Source organism: Nycticebus coucang, chromosome 23, assembly GCF_027406575.1.
Source record: "Nycticebus coucang isolate mNycCou1 chromosome 23, mNycCou1.pri, whole genome shotgun sequence".
NCBI lineage: Eukaryota > Metazoa > Chordata > Mammalia > Primates > Lorisidae > Nycticebus > Nycticebus coucang.
This window is the reverse complement of record NC_069802.1, coordinates 5,651,341-5,669,985: the sequence shown is the minus strand read 5'-3', so window position 1 is coordinate 5,669,985 and position 18,645 is coordinate 5,651,341. Positions and strand designations below refer to the sequence as shown.

Below are 18,645 nucleotides of genomic sequence, written 5' to 3'. Positions count from 1 at the left end.
GCCTGTTCTCATCCTACATGTTAAGAACATATTCAGTCATGTCATTATCGGCAAAGATAGAAATCTTACATCAATTCTAGTGATCTGTGTTAAGAAGTATTTTTTGAACCACATCTGGATTCAGCAGTAGAGTGTTATATGATTGTTTAGCAATGTTTTCCACAGCCCCACACTCATAAGATAGTTCCCTTTTCTTTTCCAGAAACTTCCTCCCATTAACTCCTATCTGCTTCTCTAAATATATGTTTCTCCAACTTCCACATAGACATGAAGCTAGAAGGCTTCCTAGAACACAGATTCTGATGCAGCAAGTCTGGGGCAGAACCTGGGATTCTGCATTTCTGAGAAGCTCGCAGGGGATGTCCATGCTGATTCACAGAATTTTCAAGTCTTTTTCTAACTTTATGACAATTTCTCTTGTTAATCACCCAGCAATATGATTACTTTTATTCCTTTTTCTAACTTCTGGCCAGGCAGAGAAGTAAGATAAGTGGTTACTATCATCACACCTTAACAATATACACATCCATAGGTATGTGTATGTATCTATTCATACAGTAAAGTCTTATTTATCATGCTTTGACCAGTAAGGAATTTCTCTCAACCAACATTCCTGAGCCCTAGACTACAAAAAAGATTAACATCCTTAAAATGACCACCCTAACATCCCTCAATTATCAAATAAGTCACATTCACTACAGTTTCACAATTAATTGTTCTTTATTGCTCTCTAACTTTTTAAAATGATGCTCCCAGCATGATGCACATGGTAATCCTCGGTTACTCTGAATACATTTTACTCCTCAACACTGCAAATGCTCTGAAAACAAGGATACTTGTTCACTGTTAATGAACACGATTACACAAAAACGAGCTTATGTGAAAAATTCATAAGATACACATACTGACAAGTTAATCGGTGTCTACCTTTGCAGGTCAGCCATTGTGAAAAATCCCAAGACACAGTGATTCTTTAATCATAGTACCTCATGAAGAGTGTGTGGACCTTGTACCCTGAGCCAAAGCACATTTTCCTTCTGGGAAAATTTCCCAGATGAGTCTTCCTCTTCTTCCAAGTTCAGTTGCCTTCAGTCGTGTCATCAGAAGGATCATGAGACATGTCCTTGTTAATGACCCGCTTTTCATTCCTATGTAGTAGAGTCTATGGGCCCACTTTCTTCTTCAGGTCCTTCGATAGCTGAAAATTCCGTGTCAATAAGTGGTTTCAGGAATCTCTCAACCTTGGTCAACCTTTGTTTCAGTTTCCCCTGCATTGACTCATACTCGGCCAGGATTCGGGCAAACCTTGTTTGCAGGAGGTCCACTGACCCCTCCATTCGAGTGACCTTCTCTTCGAGATCTTTAGGGTCACTGCCAGCGTTGGCAATGTTTATATCCAGTAGACCATCTTTCATTAAGATTTGCTTCCCTTTCTCTTCCAGCATCGCTTTGGCATCGGGGTACTCGGTCAGAGCTTCCATGAGGTCATCTTTAGAGAGACAGAACAGGTCTGAGTAGCCAATACTTTTAATATTGGCCGTTCTTCGATTGCCAGCTTTGCTGCCTTTGATGTTAAGAATGCTGATCTCACCAAAGTAGCTGCCGTCACTCAACACCACGAACTGGGTGACCCCGTCATCTGCCACCACAGCGAGTTTGCCCTCCTTGATGATGTACATCTCCCGTCCAATGTCCCCCTTCTTGCAAATGTAATCTCCAGGACTGTAGACTTGGGGCTGTAATTTCAAGACCAACTCCACCAACAGGCCAGCTTCACAATCAGCAAAAATTCGCACCTTTTTTAATGTGTCTAAGTGAACGTTGATGGCAATTTCCGCTCTTAGTTTATCAGGTAGATACTTCAACACTTCTCTCTCATCCACAGTTTTTTTGTTGGTCCACAGATAGTCAAACCATTTAATAACCCTCTTTTCCATATCTTTGCTTACATTTCGAAAGTTCATATATTGCTTGATAGCATCAATTCTTGCTTGAAATTCTGCTCTGGCTGCATTCATGTTGGAAATCATGGAACCTATGTTACCAACGATGGTAGCAAAAATTAACACTCCAATTAAGAAATCAACCACCACAAAGACATACTCAGAGTCCAGCACAGGAGGTGGTGTTTCTCCAATGGTAGTCAAAGTCAGTGTAGACCAGTAAAGGCTGTATACATATTTTCTAGCCAAACGACCAAACTCAGGATCATTAACATCAGGGTAGACCCATGTGTCATTTCCAAATCCAATAGCTTTGGAAATAGAGTAATACACACATGCGTTCCAGTGGATAATGATGACAATATACATAACAAGGTTAGATATCCTGAAGATGTTTGGATAATTTGTCCTTGTTTCTGTTCTCTGGAAGAACTCAAACATACGCGAGATCCTTAACAGCCTATTTAATCTAATTTCTGGATAGTTCCACCCCAACTTAAAATACATCAAATCAGTTGGTATTACAGACAGAACATCCAGTTTAAATTGTAGGTTTTCTTTATATTTATCTATGAGTTTACGTTCTTCCTTCACCAGCAGTCCTTGTTCTAGGTAACCTACAATAGAGAAAAATTTCAAGTTAATACTTCTCCTTTTTATGCCATTATGAATGTTTTAAAGTAATTCTCAATTAACCTTGTTGAGTTCAAAATAAAAGAATTCATTTTCAGTAAAAATGCCCTTAACATTGTAGTAAGTATGAGTACAAATGAATATATTCTGTTGCAGAAATAAAAGGTAAAAATTTTTAAGTGCAGAAGTGAGAGATTTGTGTAGATTTTTGAATGTACGAGATAAAAATCTCTCTAGATATGGCAAGGAAAGTCATTCCTTCTATGAATAATGTTCTTGTGATATTGTGATATAATGTATAGTTGGTCTCTGTTCCCATTTTCTGGCGCAGACCTCTTAAAATCCTTGTGATTTCCTGAGCAATATGGGTGCTGGGTGCCATTTTTGTTCTGGTATTTGGTCTTTGGCTTGGCACTGGTTCCTGATACAGAGCTCCTAATCCTTTAGAATTTTCCAGGGGATAGAAGTGTATTTTGTTCTAATGAGGCAGCTTTTGGTGAGCTCCAAGATGGGGGCCTTTCAACAGAAAAATGAGTCATGTTGGAACATTTGGCCCTACTCCTCATCATCCAGAAAGAGAAGAGGAGCTGGATATTGAGTTTGTCATTGATCAAGTCTCCATGAGGAAGGCTCCATAAAAATCCATGAACCAAGTGTTCAAAGAACTTCCAGGTTGGCAAGCACATCTACATGCCAGGAGGGTGTCACACCACAAGGCCACAGGGCAGAAGCACCTCTCTCGTGGCTCATTCAGACTTCACCTTGTGTATCTCTTCAGCTGGCTCTTTATCTGTGCCCTTTATCATACCCTTTATTAATATAATCAACCAGTAAACAGTAAACATGTGTTTCCCTGAGTTCTATGAGCTGCGCTAGCAAATTCTTGAACCTAAGAAGAGGGCGGGGCTACCCCAATTTATAACCATTTGGCCAAAAGCATAGTCCCAATGTGAAGCTTATGATCAGCATCTGAAGTGCAGGATTGTCTTGTGAGGCTCAGCCCCTAACCTGGGGGAGCTATCCTAATTCCTATTAGTGTCAGAATTTAGTACAATTGCAAACTAGCTGATGTTACAGAACTGTTTGGCGTGCAGGAGAAGCTCCATTTACAATTTGGTGAACAGAACTGTGTTGTGTTGAGACTATGGTAAGAGAAAATATCTGTTTTTTTCTACCACACACAGTTCTTGGAAAGTCTCCTAAACACCCCAGCACTGTGCCACTGTCTTGACAGAATCTCAGCCCCACCCTCAAAGCCTATGTACCAGTCCTGCTATCTGACTATTTTGTATATTCTTGCTTTGTTCATTCAATGTGAAGTATGCTACGTGCCCTTTAAGACAATATTTTTATCTCTCATTCTTGCGCTCTCCTGGCCTCCATAGACACCTGGGATCTTCCTTTCTATGCTGCTACCATGGGCCTTGCATTGTTAAGGACAGAATTCCAGCACTCCGATGCATTACAGTAAGGTAAGACATGGCTCCTCCTCCCATGTTGGCTGCCAGAGCTGCAAACAGGGCAGAGCTCCCAGAGCATGGCTCCAGTGCACTAATGCTCCAGTTTTGTGTAAGGATTCTTAAAAGCTTATACTCTGTGTTCACTGGTTATACTTGCATGTAGAGAGCGGCGTAGAAACAATGAGCTCTTTCTGCTGGGGGTAACAAACATCCAACTGAGGCAAGACTCACAGTTACAGACAGATACTGTTACACATAATAGGTCAACATACCTGTTCCAACCTACCTACAGATTCAACTTATAAACAAACCTACACAATCTATCTGTAGTAACTGTTACTACAAGTAACAGTTCTTGTACTTAACAAGAACACTTCAGGTGGGAAGCTTTCAGACACTTCCCCCTGGTCAACAATGTCCCACCAGGAATGACAAAGTTAAGTGAGTTTTTCCTGCTTCTTATAAAATTTCTAGTATATCACATCTGGGTACAGTGACACTCTTATGTTTTTATATTTTTTATTTCAAATTAATATGAGAGTATGAATTTTTTGATTATGTGGTTTTTACTTCCAAGGTAAAGTTCCCGTTGTAAAAGAGCCCCTGAGCCAGGGCGTGTGGCATCTACCCACACATTGTACCCATCGCCCCCAGATCTTTTTAATTATCTCCCTGGTAGGCAGCAATTAGCCTTTCATCACAGAGCCAGCAGAATATTTCTGCTCTCTCTTCTTCTCTTGCTTGGCATAAAACCAGTGAACAGGATAATGGGGAAAAGCCACCAATCCACGTTCCAAGGTGGCCCGGTGCCATCCTGAGTCAGCTGGGAGTGTCCCGCTTCCATCCGTGCCTTTTCCTGGCAAACTGATCTTTGGGAGTTTACTCTGAAGAACCCTTGAATTAGGAAATTTCACATTATATGATAGAGATAAAAGCATGAGATTTTAAAATATTTAAAACTGAACATATTTACCTGTCCTTGTTCGTACGAACATATCGAGAAGATAGACAAAATCTGATAAGTAATCGCAAGCAACCCAATATTCTAGGTAATCAGATTGAAGTTCTTCAAAACACGCTCTGTAAAGGAAAAACTTATATAAATAAAATGAAATGGGGCCAATTTAAGTAAAAAAATCCTCTTTGCATAATTTTTCCTCAGGATGAGAAGTGCAACATGCCAAGGCCAGGAGGGGCTCCCAGGCTCCATCTAATCACCCCTGGCCTTTCTGGACCTGTCCCTGAGTGGTTGGATTTTGTTCCTCACACTTATGAATTCCAGCATTCTTTCCATTATACTAGCCAGTTTTGAGAAAGCATAAAAGTGAGTTAAAGGGTACCAACTATACATTAAGATAAAAAAACTTCAAGGAAGCAACCCAAATGCCCATCAACCCATGAAGGGATTAACAAACTGGGGCACATGTATACCACAGAGTACTACTCAGCCGAAAAAGACGGAGACCTTTACATCTTTTATGTTTACCTGGATGGAGTTGGAACACATTCTTCTTCGTAAAGTATCTCAAGAATGGGGAAAAAAGTATCCAATGTACTCAATACTATTATGAACCCAATATATAAACACTTACTCATACAAATGAGAAAACACAAATATAGTCTAGCAAGGGGGAGGGGAGTGGAGAGGGGGAGGGCGCGTGGTGGGAGAGGGCATTTGGTAGGATCTCACCTAATGTACACAATGCAATGGTATACTTCAAAATAACTGAGAGGAAATTTTAAATGTCTTACCACAAAACAATAAGTAAATGAGGTGATGGTTATCTTAATCAGTTTGATTTAATCATTCCACATTGTATATCAAATCATCATCATGTTATACCCCATAAATGTATAGAGTTATGATTTTAATTAAAAATGAAATTTAAAAAATGATTTTTAAAAACAGAATAGAGTTACTAGACCTAATGAAAATGTACTATACAGTTTTCAGATGATGGACTCCCTAACTATTCTGATGTGATCACTATGTATTACATACATGTAACAAAATTTCACGTGCACTCCAGAAATTTTTACAAATAAAAAAATTAATTCATACTAAAAAGAATACATGGCCTCAAGCTAAAGTCAAATTTTGTTGGGTGAAACACATTGATCAAGTTCCTCTTGACTATCCATACCCAAATGCTTCAGGAAATCGTGCTTGGATTTAGGTGGCTGAGATGTTTAGTACATAAGAGACATGAGGTCTTGATCTTTTTTCACGAATGGCAACAGTTTTTCTTATGGGCCAAAGACAATATAGTTTCTCATAATGTTCTAAATAAATTATTTAGCAATCAAAAGTTTTAAAGGACCCCCTTTACCCACCCCATCCTAGGACTGGAGATCCAAGCATATTGAGAACTGAAGCACCCTTCCTCATCTCAGAAGAACACATTGAGACTAATTTAGCTGCTCTTTACAATCTGTGGTAGAAAGAGGAGGTGTGTGTTAAAGGGCTCTGGGTCAAATCATTTAGTCAGTTAACTTGGAAACTAGAAGTGGCCTGAGATCTACAGAAAATATATACGAGATACCTTGCAATAATCATAGTCCAGTTGTACATGACAGGTATGGTGATGCAAAACAGCCAGTTGTAATAGGTGTTTCCTGAGGGATCAATAACCATGACTTCTTTCTTCTTCCTAGCAGCAATTAGAAATGAAAGGGATGGTTACTGAGATATAAGAACATTGTTACTTACCAAATTAAATATCATTATGCTCAACATTCACAAATAGTGGAACAGAAGTAAGCTGAGAAGCTCACCTCGCAATAGGAGGATTAGCTTGGCATAAGGGCACTAGCCACAGGAACTGGTTAGTGAGGGGTGGATAGAGAGCAAAATTGGTAGTCTTACATTAGCCCACTTATTAGGCTTTTATAAAGCAATGGTTTTGATGTGATACTGCAGCCTGTTCTATATCCCAGACATTGAGAGGGAATAGTGGCATTAATCATAGGAAATCAATGGGTATTCTGCAGACCCCTTGGACAGTTGGTGGGTAGTAGCCAAATGGTGAGTCTGCTATCCTCCCAAGGACCAGTGAGGTAACAAAGTAACTAGCAACTGTACTTCCAGGGGGAATTCATGGCTTTGTTGTCATCTGTGCAGAGAGAAGAATAAGGTAACGTCATCTAATACAAAGCACTTGTTTATAAACAAACAGGAAGGATTCTTTAAGAGAAGCAATAGAGCGCAAGAGGAAGGGAGGAAGAAAATATGTGGTTGGGCGGCGCCTGTGGCTCGGTCGGTAAGGCGCCGCCCTACTATACCGAGGGTGACGGGTTCAAACCCGGCCCCGGCCAAACTGCAACCAAAAAATAGCCGGGCGTTGTGGCGGGCACCTGTAGTCCCAGCTACTCGGGAGGCTGAGGCAAGAGAATCGCTTAAGCCCTGGAGTTGGAGGTTGCTGTGAGCTGTGTGAGGCCACGGCACTCTACCAAGGGCCATAAAGTGAGACTCTGTCTCTAAAAAAAAAATAAAAAAAGAAAAGAAAATATGTGGTCAAACACAAGGTTTTTAAAAATGTTCTAGTATCCAAGGCTATACATAATATATAACATATATATATATATATTTTGAGACAGAGTCTCACTATGTCACTTTCAGTAGAGGGCTGTGGCATCACAGCTCACAGCAACCTCAAACTCTTGGGCTTAAGCAATTCTCTTGCCTTAGCCTCCTGAGCAGCTAAGACTACAGGCGCCTACCACAATGACCAGCTATTTTTTGGTTGCAGTTGTTAGCAACTGCTATTGTTTAGCAGGCCCAGGCTGGCCTTGAACCCGCCAGCTTTGGTGTATGTGGCTGGTGCCCTACTCACTGAGCTACAGGCGCCGAGCCCAAGAATATATTTCTAAGGTATACAAAGATATTCATAGACAAATTCAACAACTTTCTAAAGAGGCACCAATAACTGATCCATGGTCTGGTAAACTGTTTCCTTTAAGTAAGTTCAGAAAACAATTGCCCTGTAATAAAAGTAAAAAGAGCTTTGTAAATATCATTTGGCCTAACGCTTATGAAATTCTAGCTTTCATGGTTATTTTTAAAAGAATATTTCACAAGGCTGGTGTTTGATAGCATTTGTCTGGTTCTAAGATATAGGCATGGCTTTGGAAATGAAGCATCTTTACTTTGGAGTGTTTACCATATAATATTTATAAGTCAAATAAGCTAATGAAATTATTAGTTGTTTATTTCAATTTTTAAAAATTAGTGGTAAGATCCTAGAATCCCAATACTTATTGGTACCTAAATAATTCCCAGTGATAAATTTATGTTCACCAAAACTTAGGAAAGAGAATTAACCATAGCAGTGAAATTTTTTGATGATAAATTTAAGACTAATGCTAATTTTAGGGAAATTAGAAAAAGATTTTATTCACATTTGATATATTTTATGTCAAATGTTTATTTGTAAATATTTAAAGACAGTTATACTTTACAAAGAGCCTCTTGGCCAGGCGCGGTGGCTCACAAATGTAATCCTAGCAGTCTGGGAGGCCGAAGTGGGTGGATTGCCCTGAGCTCAGGAGTTCAAAAGCCAGAGCAAGACCTCATCTCTACCAAAAAAAAAAAAAACTCCAGGCATCGTAACGGGCACCTGTAGTTCCAGCTACTGGGAAGGCTAAGGCAAGAGAATTGCTTGAGCCCAAAAGTTGAAGGTTGCTGTGAGCTACGATGCCATAGCACTCTACCGAGGACCACAAAGTTAGACTCTGTCTCAATAAAACATAAATAAATAAAATAAAAAGAAATTTTTTTAAAACTTCAAAATAAAACAATTGAATACAACATTTAAAAAAAAAGTTTTAAAGAGCCTCTTTACCATGAAGTTTCTTCCTAGAAAATCATCCCACATCTAAAACCCAACTCATTTCTAATTTCCGTGCTAGTAAAAATACTTGCTCTTCTTCCTTTTCAGTGCTTTTCTCTTCTTTCTTTTTCTTCTCTTTTTCCTGCTCCTTCTTCTTTTTCTTCTCTGGGTCCTTTTTATCATCTGACTTGCTGAAAAAGTTAAATACGTACTATTAAAAGATGAAAATGTTCTGGGCAGGAAAATGAGGGAAATTTAGCCAAAGTCTAACTTACCTTTTCTTTTCTTTTTTCTTTTTCTTTTTCTCTTTTGGTTCTCTAAAGAAGAAACAATACTTGTGTCACATAATCACATTGCACTTGGCTTTCATTCTTACCTACTTCTTGTTCACTGAGCAACAGTCCTCAGCCTTGCTTTCCAAGACCGGACCCCATGCTCAGAAACCAGAAATCTGGTCTCCTAATGGATTATTTCTACAAAACAAAATGACCTATTGCCTACATACTAAAGCAAACAAAAATTCTAGGTTAATGGATGTGGAATACTGAAGACAAGGGAGAGGAATAAAGGTATAAACCAAACGACAGAAATTTAAGAAATAACAGCCCCCAAAGAGTCCACTTCCAAGTCTCAATGTATTAAGAAAAAGTTATCTCAAATGTAAGCTTCCGACATCATTTATATTTATCATTGAATAAAAGCATTAAGAATATTTTTAAATGCCATCAATTTACTTTAGAGGGGATAATCCTGACTAAAGCAATTTTTCACAAGGAGTCAGAAAGTTCTGGGAATCTCAGTTATTAGAATGATTTAATGGTGGCTTGGCACCTGTAGCTCAAGTGGCTAAGGCGCCAGCCGCATGCACCAGACCTGGTGGGTTTGAATCCAGCCTGGGCCCACCAAATAACAATGACAACTACAACCAAAAAATAGCCAGGCGTTATGGTGGGCGCCTGTAGTCCCCGCTACTTGGGAGGCTGAGGCAAGAGAATTGCTTAAGCCCAGGAGTTGAGGTTGCTGTGAGCTGTGAGGCCACAGCACTCTACCCAGGGCTAAAGCTTGAGGCTCTGTCTCAAAAAAAAAAAAAAAAGAATCATTCATTCAATGGATTTGAGACCACTTTTTCTATCTATGATTTCTTCTTGAGTGGAGATTATGTGACTAGAGGTCTCTTCCTACGATTAGCTTTATCTAGTAATGGAATGGATTCTGGAGTAAGACAGACCTAGGCTACCATGTCCACTCGGATGTCTTAGGAAAATTTATTATTCATATAAATTTCCCCCCTTTAGCATTGCCACTAAGGCAATGAGGTGAGGCACTGCCACTAAGATAGTCAGAGAAGGCTCTTGAAGGGAGAGTAGGTCTACACCTAGGCCTCAAGAGAGAATGCTAAAGGGGGGAAATTTCTAAGTGCAAATGGAATTAATCTGGTAAGTAAGACTCAGAAGAAGTGGAAAGCTGTTGTTGAGGAAAAAATGGGAGCTAAGATTCACACGTGAGGTGGGGCTTAGCATCTAAAGTGGTCACATACAACCAAGGACGGAACATGAACTTGGATAAGGGAGAGTTGGCTGATATTGCAGCACATGCCTGTGATTCAGGATCTAACAGCCTAGCATGGATCCTGGGAGGTGATGTTGACACACTACCCAGACGACTCTAGGAAGATCAGAAAAAGTGATGATCCACACGAAGTGAAATGGAAATTGCAGTACACCGTGGAAGGCGGCAGAGGAAGGTATCCATAGATTCAGAGAAGTGCCTATACTGTGCTATAAAGATAGCCGAGCAGCTGAATATGTCCCCTGGGAGGGCTCCGAGGATGCTCTAGTGATGTAGAATGTGCTGGAGAGAGGGGCACCTGCATGTTTGAGAGGCTCAATGAGATTGTCCTCTGTAGGGCTGATGGTGGGAGATGCTGTTACAGAACTGGGTTTCCTGAGAGCAATGGGAATAATAGGGTCTAGAAATAAGAAGACCAGTGGCAGTGCTGACTCATCAGAAGTGAGGTGGGTCCAATTATGATAATGAGCATTAAGGTAAGCATCGTCACCAGGGGGCTAACACAGAAACCCCTATGAGTTAACAGAATATGGTGTTCCCAGATAGATGGGCAGCCTGTTGGCTAGTTAGGGTGTTATTTAATATATCCAACCAAAACAAATCAGGAATGGATGATCAGAAAATTGAGGGAAACTTACTCTGCTAAGTCACAATCCCTTAAACAGTTAGTTCCTAGACCTAAACTCATTCTTAAACCTAAAACCATTGCCGGGAAGAGAAGCCAAGCCCCCAGGAATGGATTAACAAGCTGTGGTATATGTATACCATGGAATACTATTCAGCCATTAAAAAAAATGGAGACTTTACATCCTTCGTATTAACCTGGATGGAAGTGGAAGACATTATTCTTAGTAAAGCATCACAAGAATGGAGAAGCATGAATCCTATGTACTCAATTTTGATATAAGGACAATTAATGACAATCAAGGTTATGGCGGGGGAGCAGAAAGAGGGACGGAGGGAGGGGGGTGGGGCCTTGGTGTGTGTCACACTTTATGGGGGCAAGACATGATTGCAAGAGGGACTTTACCTAACAATTGCAATCAGTGTAACCTGACTTATTGTACCCTCAATGAATCCCCAACAATAAAAAAAAAAAAAGGACTCTGCAACATTACAACAAGTATATTTGGTGATGATTCCCCAGTCTTTCTCTGAAAGAACGTATGGCCATTCATTTAGGTAAGTGAACCCTAGGGGTAAGGGTAAGAATATCCAGATACATTGAAAACTGTTTAGCCCAAATTTGCTGTTGAGATCTAGGGATTGAAGCCCCTTATTAAAATGATGGCCTGGTAATAACAGAATATTGGATAAGGTATGACGTAGGGTATTTCTACTGGAGCCATAGACCTACTATTTGGTTATTTCTCCAGGTCCTGGATATAAATGTATACACACATAATTCCTGAAAATAAAAGTAGAATATATATATATATAAGTTCCTGAGTGTAAAAGTGGAATGTACATGATTGGTCATTGGCAGATGATCGCCCATCCCTACTCCCACTAGTTTCCTGGTTTGTGGGGTAACAGTTATCACCACGGTTAAGACCAAGCAGAAGCCTTTAAGTTAATTCCTATTCTGTAGCCAAAAGCAATATTGCATCCTGGGCAGGAAATAATATGTAATCTTAAAGACCTTATGTCCCCATTCAACTCACCATTTGGCCCCCACAGAAACCAAATGGATCCTGGTGGATGGCAGTAAACTAATGAAAAATCATCCACATAATAACCACAGCTGCTCTGCCATATGTGGAAAATAACACGTCCATCTGATCTAGGGATCACACACCTAAGGTTCTGGCTCAATCATGTGAATGTTACTTTTTGTCCCTATCAGGGAAGAAGAATAGAAACAGCTCATCTTCGCGTGGAATGGGAAACAGTGCATACCTACAGTCTGGCAGGGTTATGTTAACTCTCCTTCCTAATATCATGACAGAGTCTGGAGCAGATAGAAGAGCCATTTGGATATTTCTCAGACCACCACATTAGTCCAGTGACATTCTGTTAATTAGTCCCAGGGGTATCTAGCCACAGTGCACAAAATGACGACCCAAAAGAGGGATTCTGTCAGAAACACCAAGTCATGAGGTTGGACATCAATCCATCACATGATGAAGTAAGATACCTGGGATGGAGCCTGAACCAGAGGGAACAGGTAAGCTGCCCAGGCAGCTGGCTCCGTTCCCTTCCCCGTGTCATTTACCACAGTTGCATCAGCACCTATGCCTCAGCTCCCACCTGTGGCCATATGTGGGGTTCTTGAGAAGCAGCTAATGAAACCTGGCCCATGGATGGGTTGGCCCAAAATGAGCTGTGTCTACATCACAGCCCCACATAAAGTTGTCCATGAAAGACAGTGATGAGTTTAATCTTCCCAATGCCATAGCATCAAACACTACATAGCAATCTACTTTGTATGGAAAAGAAATGGCCCAAATTAAAAATATATAGGGACTCATGAGCAGTCACGAGTCATTGGCTCTCTGGGCAGGGACACGGATGGAAAAAATTGAAAGGTGAGGAAAAATAGCTCTAGAGAAGAGGTAGACTGAATGGACTTATGAAGATGAACACAAAGTTTGGAAATCCTTGTATCCCACGTTAATGCCCATCAGACAGCATGCACCGTGGAGAAGGCGCAAGACACCCGAGCAGCTGACAGCCAGCTCTGCCATCAGCATCCCCAGTGCTGGCACGACACAGATATGGATGGGGCTGCCACAGCAGCAGAGATGAAGGCCGGGTATGGGCCCAGCACACAGCTTCCCACTCACCAAGGCAATCTGACTACTCCTGGGAGGGAACGTCCAGCCTACCAGTGATGCAGATGTAATGCTTTCCCGTAAAGAAAGCAGTCGGTCCCTTGATGGCAAGGGAACTACTTGGACCCCTGCCACCTGGAAGGGGCATCAGATATGTAGATATATATTATGGGTATTAATTTGCCCTTTTCTTAACCACTGGGCTTTAGCCAGTGACATTATTTAGGGACATACAACATATGATTGACCTATATAGAATATTACACAACATCACTTGAACCAAAGGACCTACTTTACAATGAAGAAAATGTGACATTGGACACTGAAAATGAGATACAATGGTCCCCCCACGGGGGCACACCACTCAGCTGCTGCAGACATGATAGAGTTATGGAGTAGCTTTGGAAGGCACAGCTGAAGCCCTGTCATAGAATTCCTTCATACTCTAGGAAGATGAGGTGCCATCCTCTAGGACACGGATATACAGAGGGTGCCAAAAATATGTACACATTTTAAAAATGAAAACACTGTATACTATATAGTTGCTGGGCACGGTGGCTCACTCCTATAATCCTAGCATTCTGGAAGGCCAAGGCAGCTGAATGACTTGAGGTCAGGAGTTCATGAGCAGCCTGAGCAAGAGCGAGACCCCATCTCTACTAAAATACAATAGCAAGGCATTGTGGTGGGCACTTGTAGTCCCAGCTACTGGGGAGACTGAGGCAAGAGGATCTCTTGAGCCCGGAAGTTTGAGGTTGCTATAAGCTATGATACCACGGCACTCTACCCAAGGTGACAGAGTGAGACTCTTGTCTCAGAACAAAAAAAATTGCAATACTCAGTATCCACTGATAACAAAAGATGAATTCAAGTCATTTCTGAGCATCTGTTGTAATTGCAGAAGTTAAACATGTCTTGAATAGTACACGCTAAGTCTAAGATCATCCCAGATGGCACTCTGGGCCTATTTAGAAAGCGTGGGTCTGGGAACCAAGAAGAACAGGTAGGGGTGACTCATACGGGAAAGGTGTTCTTCCATTCCTGCAATTTTAGGCTTTGTGGCTTGTGGCTATGGTTTCCAGAGGGGTCATGCTTCTAGCAGGGAACACAGAGTTTCATTAAACATTGTGCTGTGTCTACCCTCCAGCTACACGGGGACGTTCATGCCAAGAAACCAAGAGGCAGGAAGAAGAGTCACACCATACTGGCAAAAATCATGACCAGTATTTGGCACCCAGGTGATCCACTGTGGTGTTTTTCGGTATTCCCAGCCCTTGCCTTGGTAGGTGCAATAGCCTATCCATTTACTATGCAAAAGAAGGGCATAGTGAGCAGGGCACAGAACCCTCAGGGCATCTGTGTTGTTCCATCAGGTAAGTCGTCTAGGCCAGCAGAAGTGCTGGCCAAGGGGGAGAGGACTCTGGAATGAGCAGGAGAGAGAAGAAAATAAGGAACATCAATTGAAGCCTCAAAACAAATAGGGACCTTTATTTATCCCATTAACCTTCCTCTTATAAGAATCCCTAGGAAAAAAGAACAACCAGAATCCTGGAAGAAGTATTTCCAGGTGGAATGGATTTTCTACATGGACAAAGTGGATATAAGCTTTGCACAGGTGGGCTGCACAGGTGGGCTGTACAGATGTGGTGGTACACAGGGCTCAGGCGCTCATTCCCACCTGCCAGGAGTGGTGATTGCTGACAGCTCACACCCTCTTGCTTGGCTGAGCTTGCCTGAAGGAAACCACCATGCTCAAGGTTATGCCTCCTTGACTGTCCATGGGAACAAGGGCCCAGGCCTATCGCTTCAATATGAGATAATTCTGAAGGGCCATCCCTGCCCCAGGGCTCCCCTGGGAATCACATTTTATATCACCTCTACATTCTGAGGTTCAATTTCTCCCTCTTCCCAGTCCTGCCCACCAGCTCCCTTCCATATATTGCTCCTGAGTGCACCCCCAATAAAACTTCTGCACACAAACCTCCATCTCAGAGATGGTCTCTTGAGAAAGTTGACCCAAGACACATTGGCTTAGACCAGAAAGGATAAATAGTGCTTTATTTATTTTTGTTATCCTCTCTATCCACGAGGAAAATCAATTGCATGTGCGCTACAGACGTGGCTTCTCTACGTCTTCTAATAAATGAACATGTAAACAAATACTACTCTTAATCCCTGTAGCCACATTTTCAGACATAAATAACCAAAGGATAAAATATTAGAATATCATTGCCATTGTGTTAAATAGTTTGCCTAATAAATATTTGCTCTATAACAGATTGAGATATATTCCTACCTTTTAAAAAGCAAAGCTTTGGTTTTCTATTGTAAATATACTTACTGATCCTTATTGCTGCTGTTGTTAACATTGAAAAGTGCAATGGCACCAGGCAGGTACTGCTCCCTGGAAAACGAAACACATCCAGTGAAATCACAAGAGTCACCGTCTGTCTCATGTCCAGGGTCAGCCAACCGTCCTAAAGAACAAATTCCTCTCAGTCTCTACTCATGACTACAGATTGCCTACATGATCTTTTTTAAAAACAGTGTCTCCATGAAGTGTTATTTGCCAAAGACCAGTTCCTGAAACCAAAGTGGTTAGTAAATGCCTCCTGGTCAATTTCATATCAAGAATTGAACTGGGATGGCAGTAATTCCCAACAGGTAGACCTAAGACTATCAAGGAAGAGGAGAAAAGATAAATAAAAACAGTGGGAAAATTGAAAATAGTTGGTGGAGAAAAAAAGAAGGGAATAAAAGAAAAAAGTATTTATGTCCCATTGTATGGGAACTGCTGACCCACACCAACACCATACCCTTTCCATGCCTTCAGAGTCCTGTATGTGAAATTTCCACAACTGCTTTATTTCCTGCTGAGGATTTTGAGCTTTACTTTTCTAGCTACTCACACCAGTTCTCTATTTCCTACAAGAAGGATGAAATTGGATAAAACACTTAAGAGACTGATAGCCGACCCTCTTACATGTAACTGCTTCAGGTCCCTGAAGGAAGGAATTAGCAAGAAGCAGGGAACACAAGGTTCCTTAAGGCACAGGCGTGTGTCTCAGGGAAATGAAGCAAAAGTGTTTATGAATTGGAACCCTATGGCCATGACTGAGGCTCAAGTAGAGGCGGTTTCCCAAGAGAGGGTAAAGGCAGGGAGCAGAACTGGCTGCTCCCAAGATCCACACATAGCGTCTAGACAAAGGAGCATTTGTCAAGCCTGGTCTGTGAGAGAAATAGAACTTTCATTCAAATAATAGCTCAAAACCAGATGCCCAAGGACACATCGAGCCGCTCACCTCTGAGATGGTTCTCCCTTTCTGCGTAAGGGATTTCTGAAAGAACTCCTTGCATCATTCTCTGATTCATCAGATGTACAGGCACTGGCGTCATCTTCAGAAAAGGAGCTGCGGTCCAATAGGAGGCAGAGGTGAGCTAGAGAAATGGTTTCAACCACCACGGAGAAGGGGCATTTCTCACTGGGGAACCATTGCCTGGTTTCTTTTCCTTCCCTCTCAAACTAACACACAACAGTTTCTAATTGGAGTGAACTGAGAACTCTACAGAAGACATAGAATGATGTAGAATGTCTGCACAATTCAGTAAAATGTGTTTAATAAACGACTTTCTAGGTTTTCCATATTCCTATTGTGTGATGCATTGGTTCACATGAATATTTATCACATGAATAAAATATAATATCTGAGACTTAGACCATGTTATACCATTTTACAGACTAAATTGTTTTCTAACTAGTATTTCCTCCCATTAAAAAATAACTTCAACCACATTTACACACATTATATTCATTGATAAGGTCACCATTTTATTTTTTTCACTGTATAATACAATGCATTTTAATATGAAAACAAAAGATCAATATTTTATACATTGCATTTTCTTCAGAAAGTCTAGAGCAAGGGCTTAACCATTTTAAATAATACTTTCACATCATGTTGGTAGCATTTCACATTCTATGTACTTTTCTAACCTTATCGATGGCAATGCCATCCCTTAAGATTTGAAATTTCCCATGAGGAAAGGCCCTGCCAGTGACTAAAGAAATATTTGGCACAGGCGCTTACTAAGTGCTTCCAAAAAAGTGATGACAATAATATCTGTGTTCATTTGTTAGACACGTTATGGTGTTCCAAGGTGTAAATACATTTACTAAGCTAAATACACTGCAAAGTTCAAGGTTACAAATTAGAAAGTTAAATGGATATTAAACCTGGTTAAATTAAAGAATTGTAGCTGTTGTTTAAAATACATGGGGAAATGTGTGGATTTACCTGCAGGCTCCATTTTCCATCCTTCTTATTTCTTTCTCAATATCTGGTACAATCACATTGGACTTATTTACGAAGGAGTGTTGTGTGCTGATAATCTTTTTCTTCATGATTAGTTTCATATCTGAGGAGAAAGAAGTCATATTAGTGGGAAGACTAGTTTTATATATTTACATTTTCAACCAAAAGTTTCACTCTAACGTTGTTCTAAGGCCATATGACACTTTTTTCCAGTTTTTCATGGGAATTATTCCTTCATTGAATACAGACATGGCCTAGCCCCTTAATTTCCACTGGCCAGTTTTGGGGTGAGCTTTTTAAAATGTAAGAATGTACCAGAGGTATAGAACTTTTTAAAAATTTGGATTTACTCCAGTTTTGAATTAGGCGATATAGGTATAGAACAAAGCCATAGGAACTCTGCATACACATCCAACAGTAAAAAGTAGTAGAATAAAATACTAAAATGGATATCTATGGGCATTCAGACAAAAAGGATCTCAAGTGTTTTTCAAACTTTAGAGGGAGTAAGGACCAAACTGATCCACATTTTTAGCAAGCACCTTAAATTATTCTGATCATGTATTTCCAAGCTACACATTTTGGAAAACACTGGCCTAAACTTTAGCCAGGGCATATGACTTACTGAGAGCAGGTAAAGCAGGGAGCGTGAAAGCTGACTTTGCTTTCCAGCTGCCCTGGACGTTCACCTACGTCAGCCTCCCTCTGTCTATGGTCCTGGTTGGACCCTCTCTCCAACTTGATGGTACCAACTCTGAGAATGCCGGTAATCTAGGAAGGACGCTGTCCCCTGCCACCCCAGTCCTCAGTGCCATGATGGCTCTGGATGCAGAGTGGAGAATGTCCCCTCTCAATCCCCACCTGTACTTGATCTCCTGGACCTGGAGCTTGCTCTTTAAAGACCCAGTACATACCAGGTGTCCCTTAAGGGATTCGCTGAGATAACTTGGGAACCTTTTTTTTTTCAATTAATTTTTAGTTATTAATTATTATGAGTACACGATAGCTGTTTATAGGGGGTATAGGTGATATTTTGATATAGGCATACTATGTATAATAATCAAATCAAGATTATTGGGGTATTTGCCATTTATCATTTCTTTGTGTTAGAATCATTCCAATTC

At 40.8% G+C, this 18,645-nt stretch overlaps 1 protein-coding gene across 1 annotated transcript; it reads right to left on the bottom strand.

Annotated features, from left to right (window-relative positions):
* Nucleotides 1-724: 724 nt before the first annotated feature.
* On the bottom strand, nt 725-17,649 carry CNGA1 (cyclic nucleotide gated channel subunit alpha 1). Its single transcript, XM_053577743.1, has 8 exons — nt 17,504-17,649; nt 16,511-16,618; nt 15,550-15,612; nt 9,141-9,182; nt 8,954-9,056; nt 6,580-6,683; nt 5,010-5,116; nt 725-2,560 (listed from the first exon to the last, which is right to left on the bottom strand). Exons 1-8 carry the CDS (start codon nt 17,641-17,643, stop codon nt 1,149-1,151), a joined length of 2,079 nt encoding a protein of 692 aa, XP_053433718.1. The 5' UTR covers nt 17,644-17,649; the 3' UTR covers nt 725-1,148.
* Nucleotides 17,650-18,645: the final 996 nt, after the last annotated feature.

What these genes read in the sequence shown, in the direction of transcription:
- CNGA1 (XM_053577743.1), bottom strand. Translation starts at nt 17,643, where the DNA reads ATGACTTCTTTCTCCTCAGATATGAAACTAATCATGAAGAAAAAGATT. An exon ending in TGGACTATGATTATTGCAAG is followed by an intron (nt 5,117 to 6,579) that starts GTATCTCGTATA and finishes TTTCCTTTACAG; the next exon opens with AGCGTGTTTTGAAGAACTTC. An exon ending in GTTCGTACGAACAAGGACAG is followed by an intron (nt 2,561 to 5,009) that starts GTAAATATGTTC and finishes TCTCTATTGTAG; the next exon opens with GTTACCTAGAACAAGGACTG.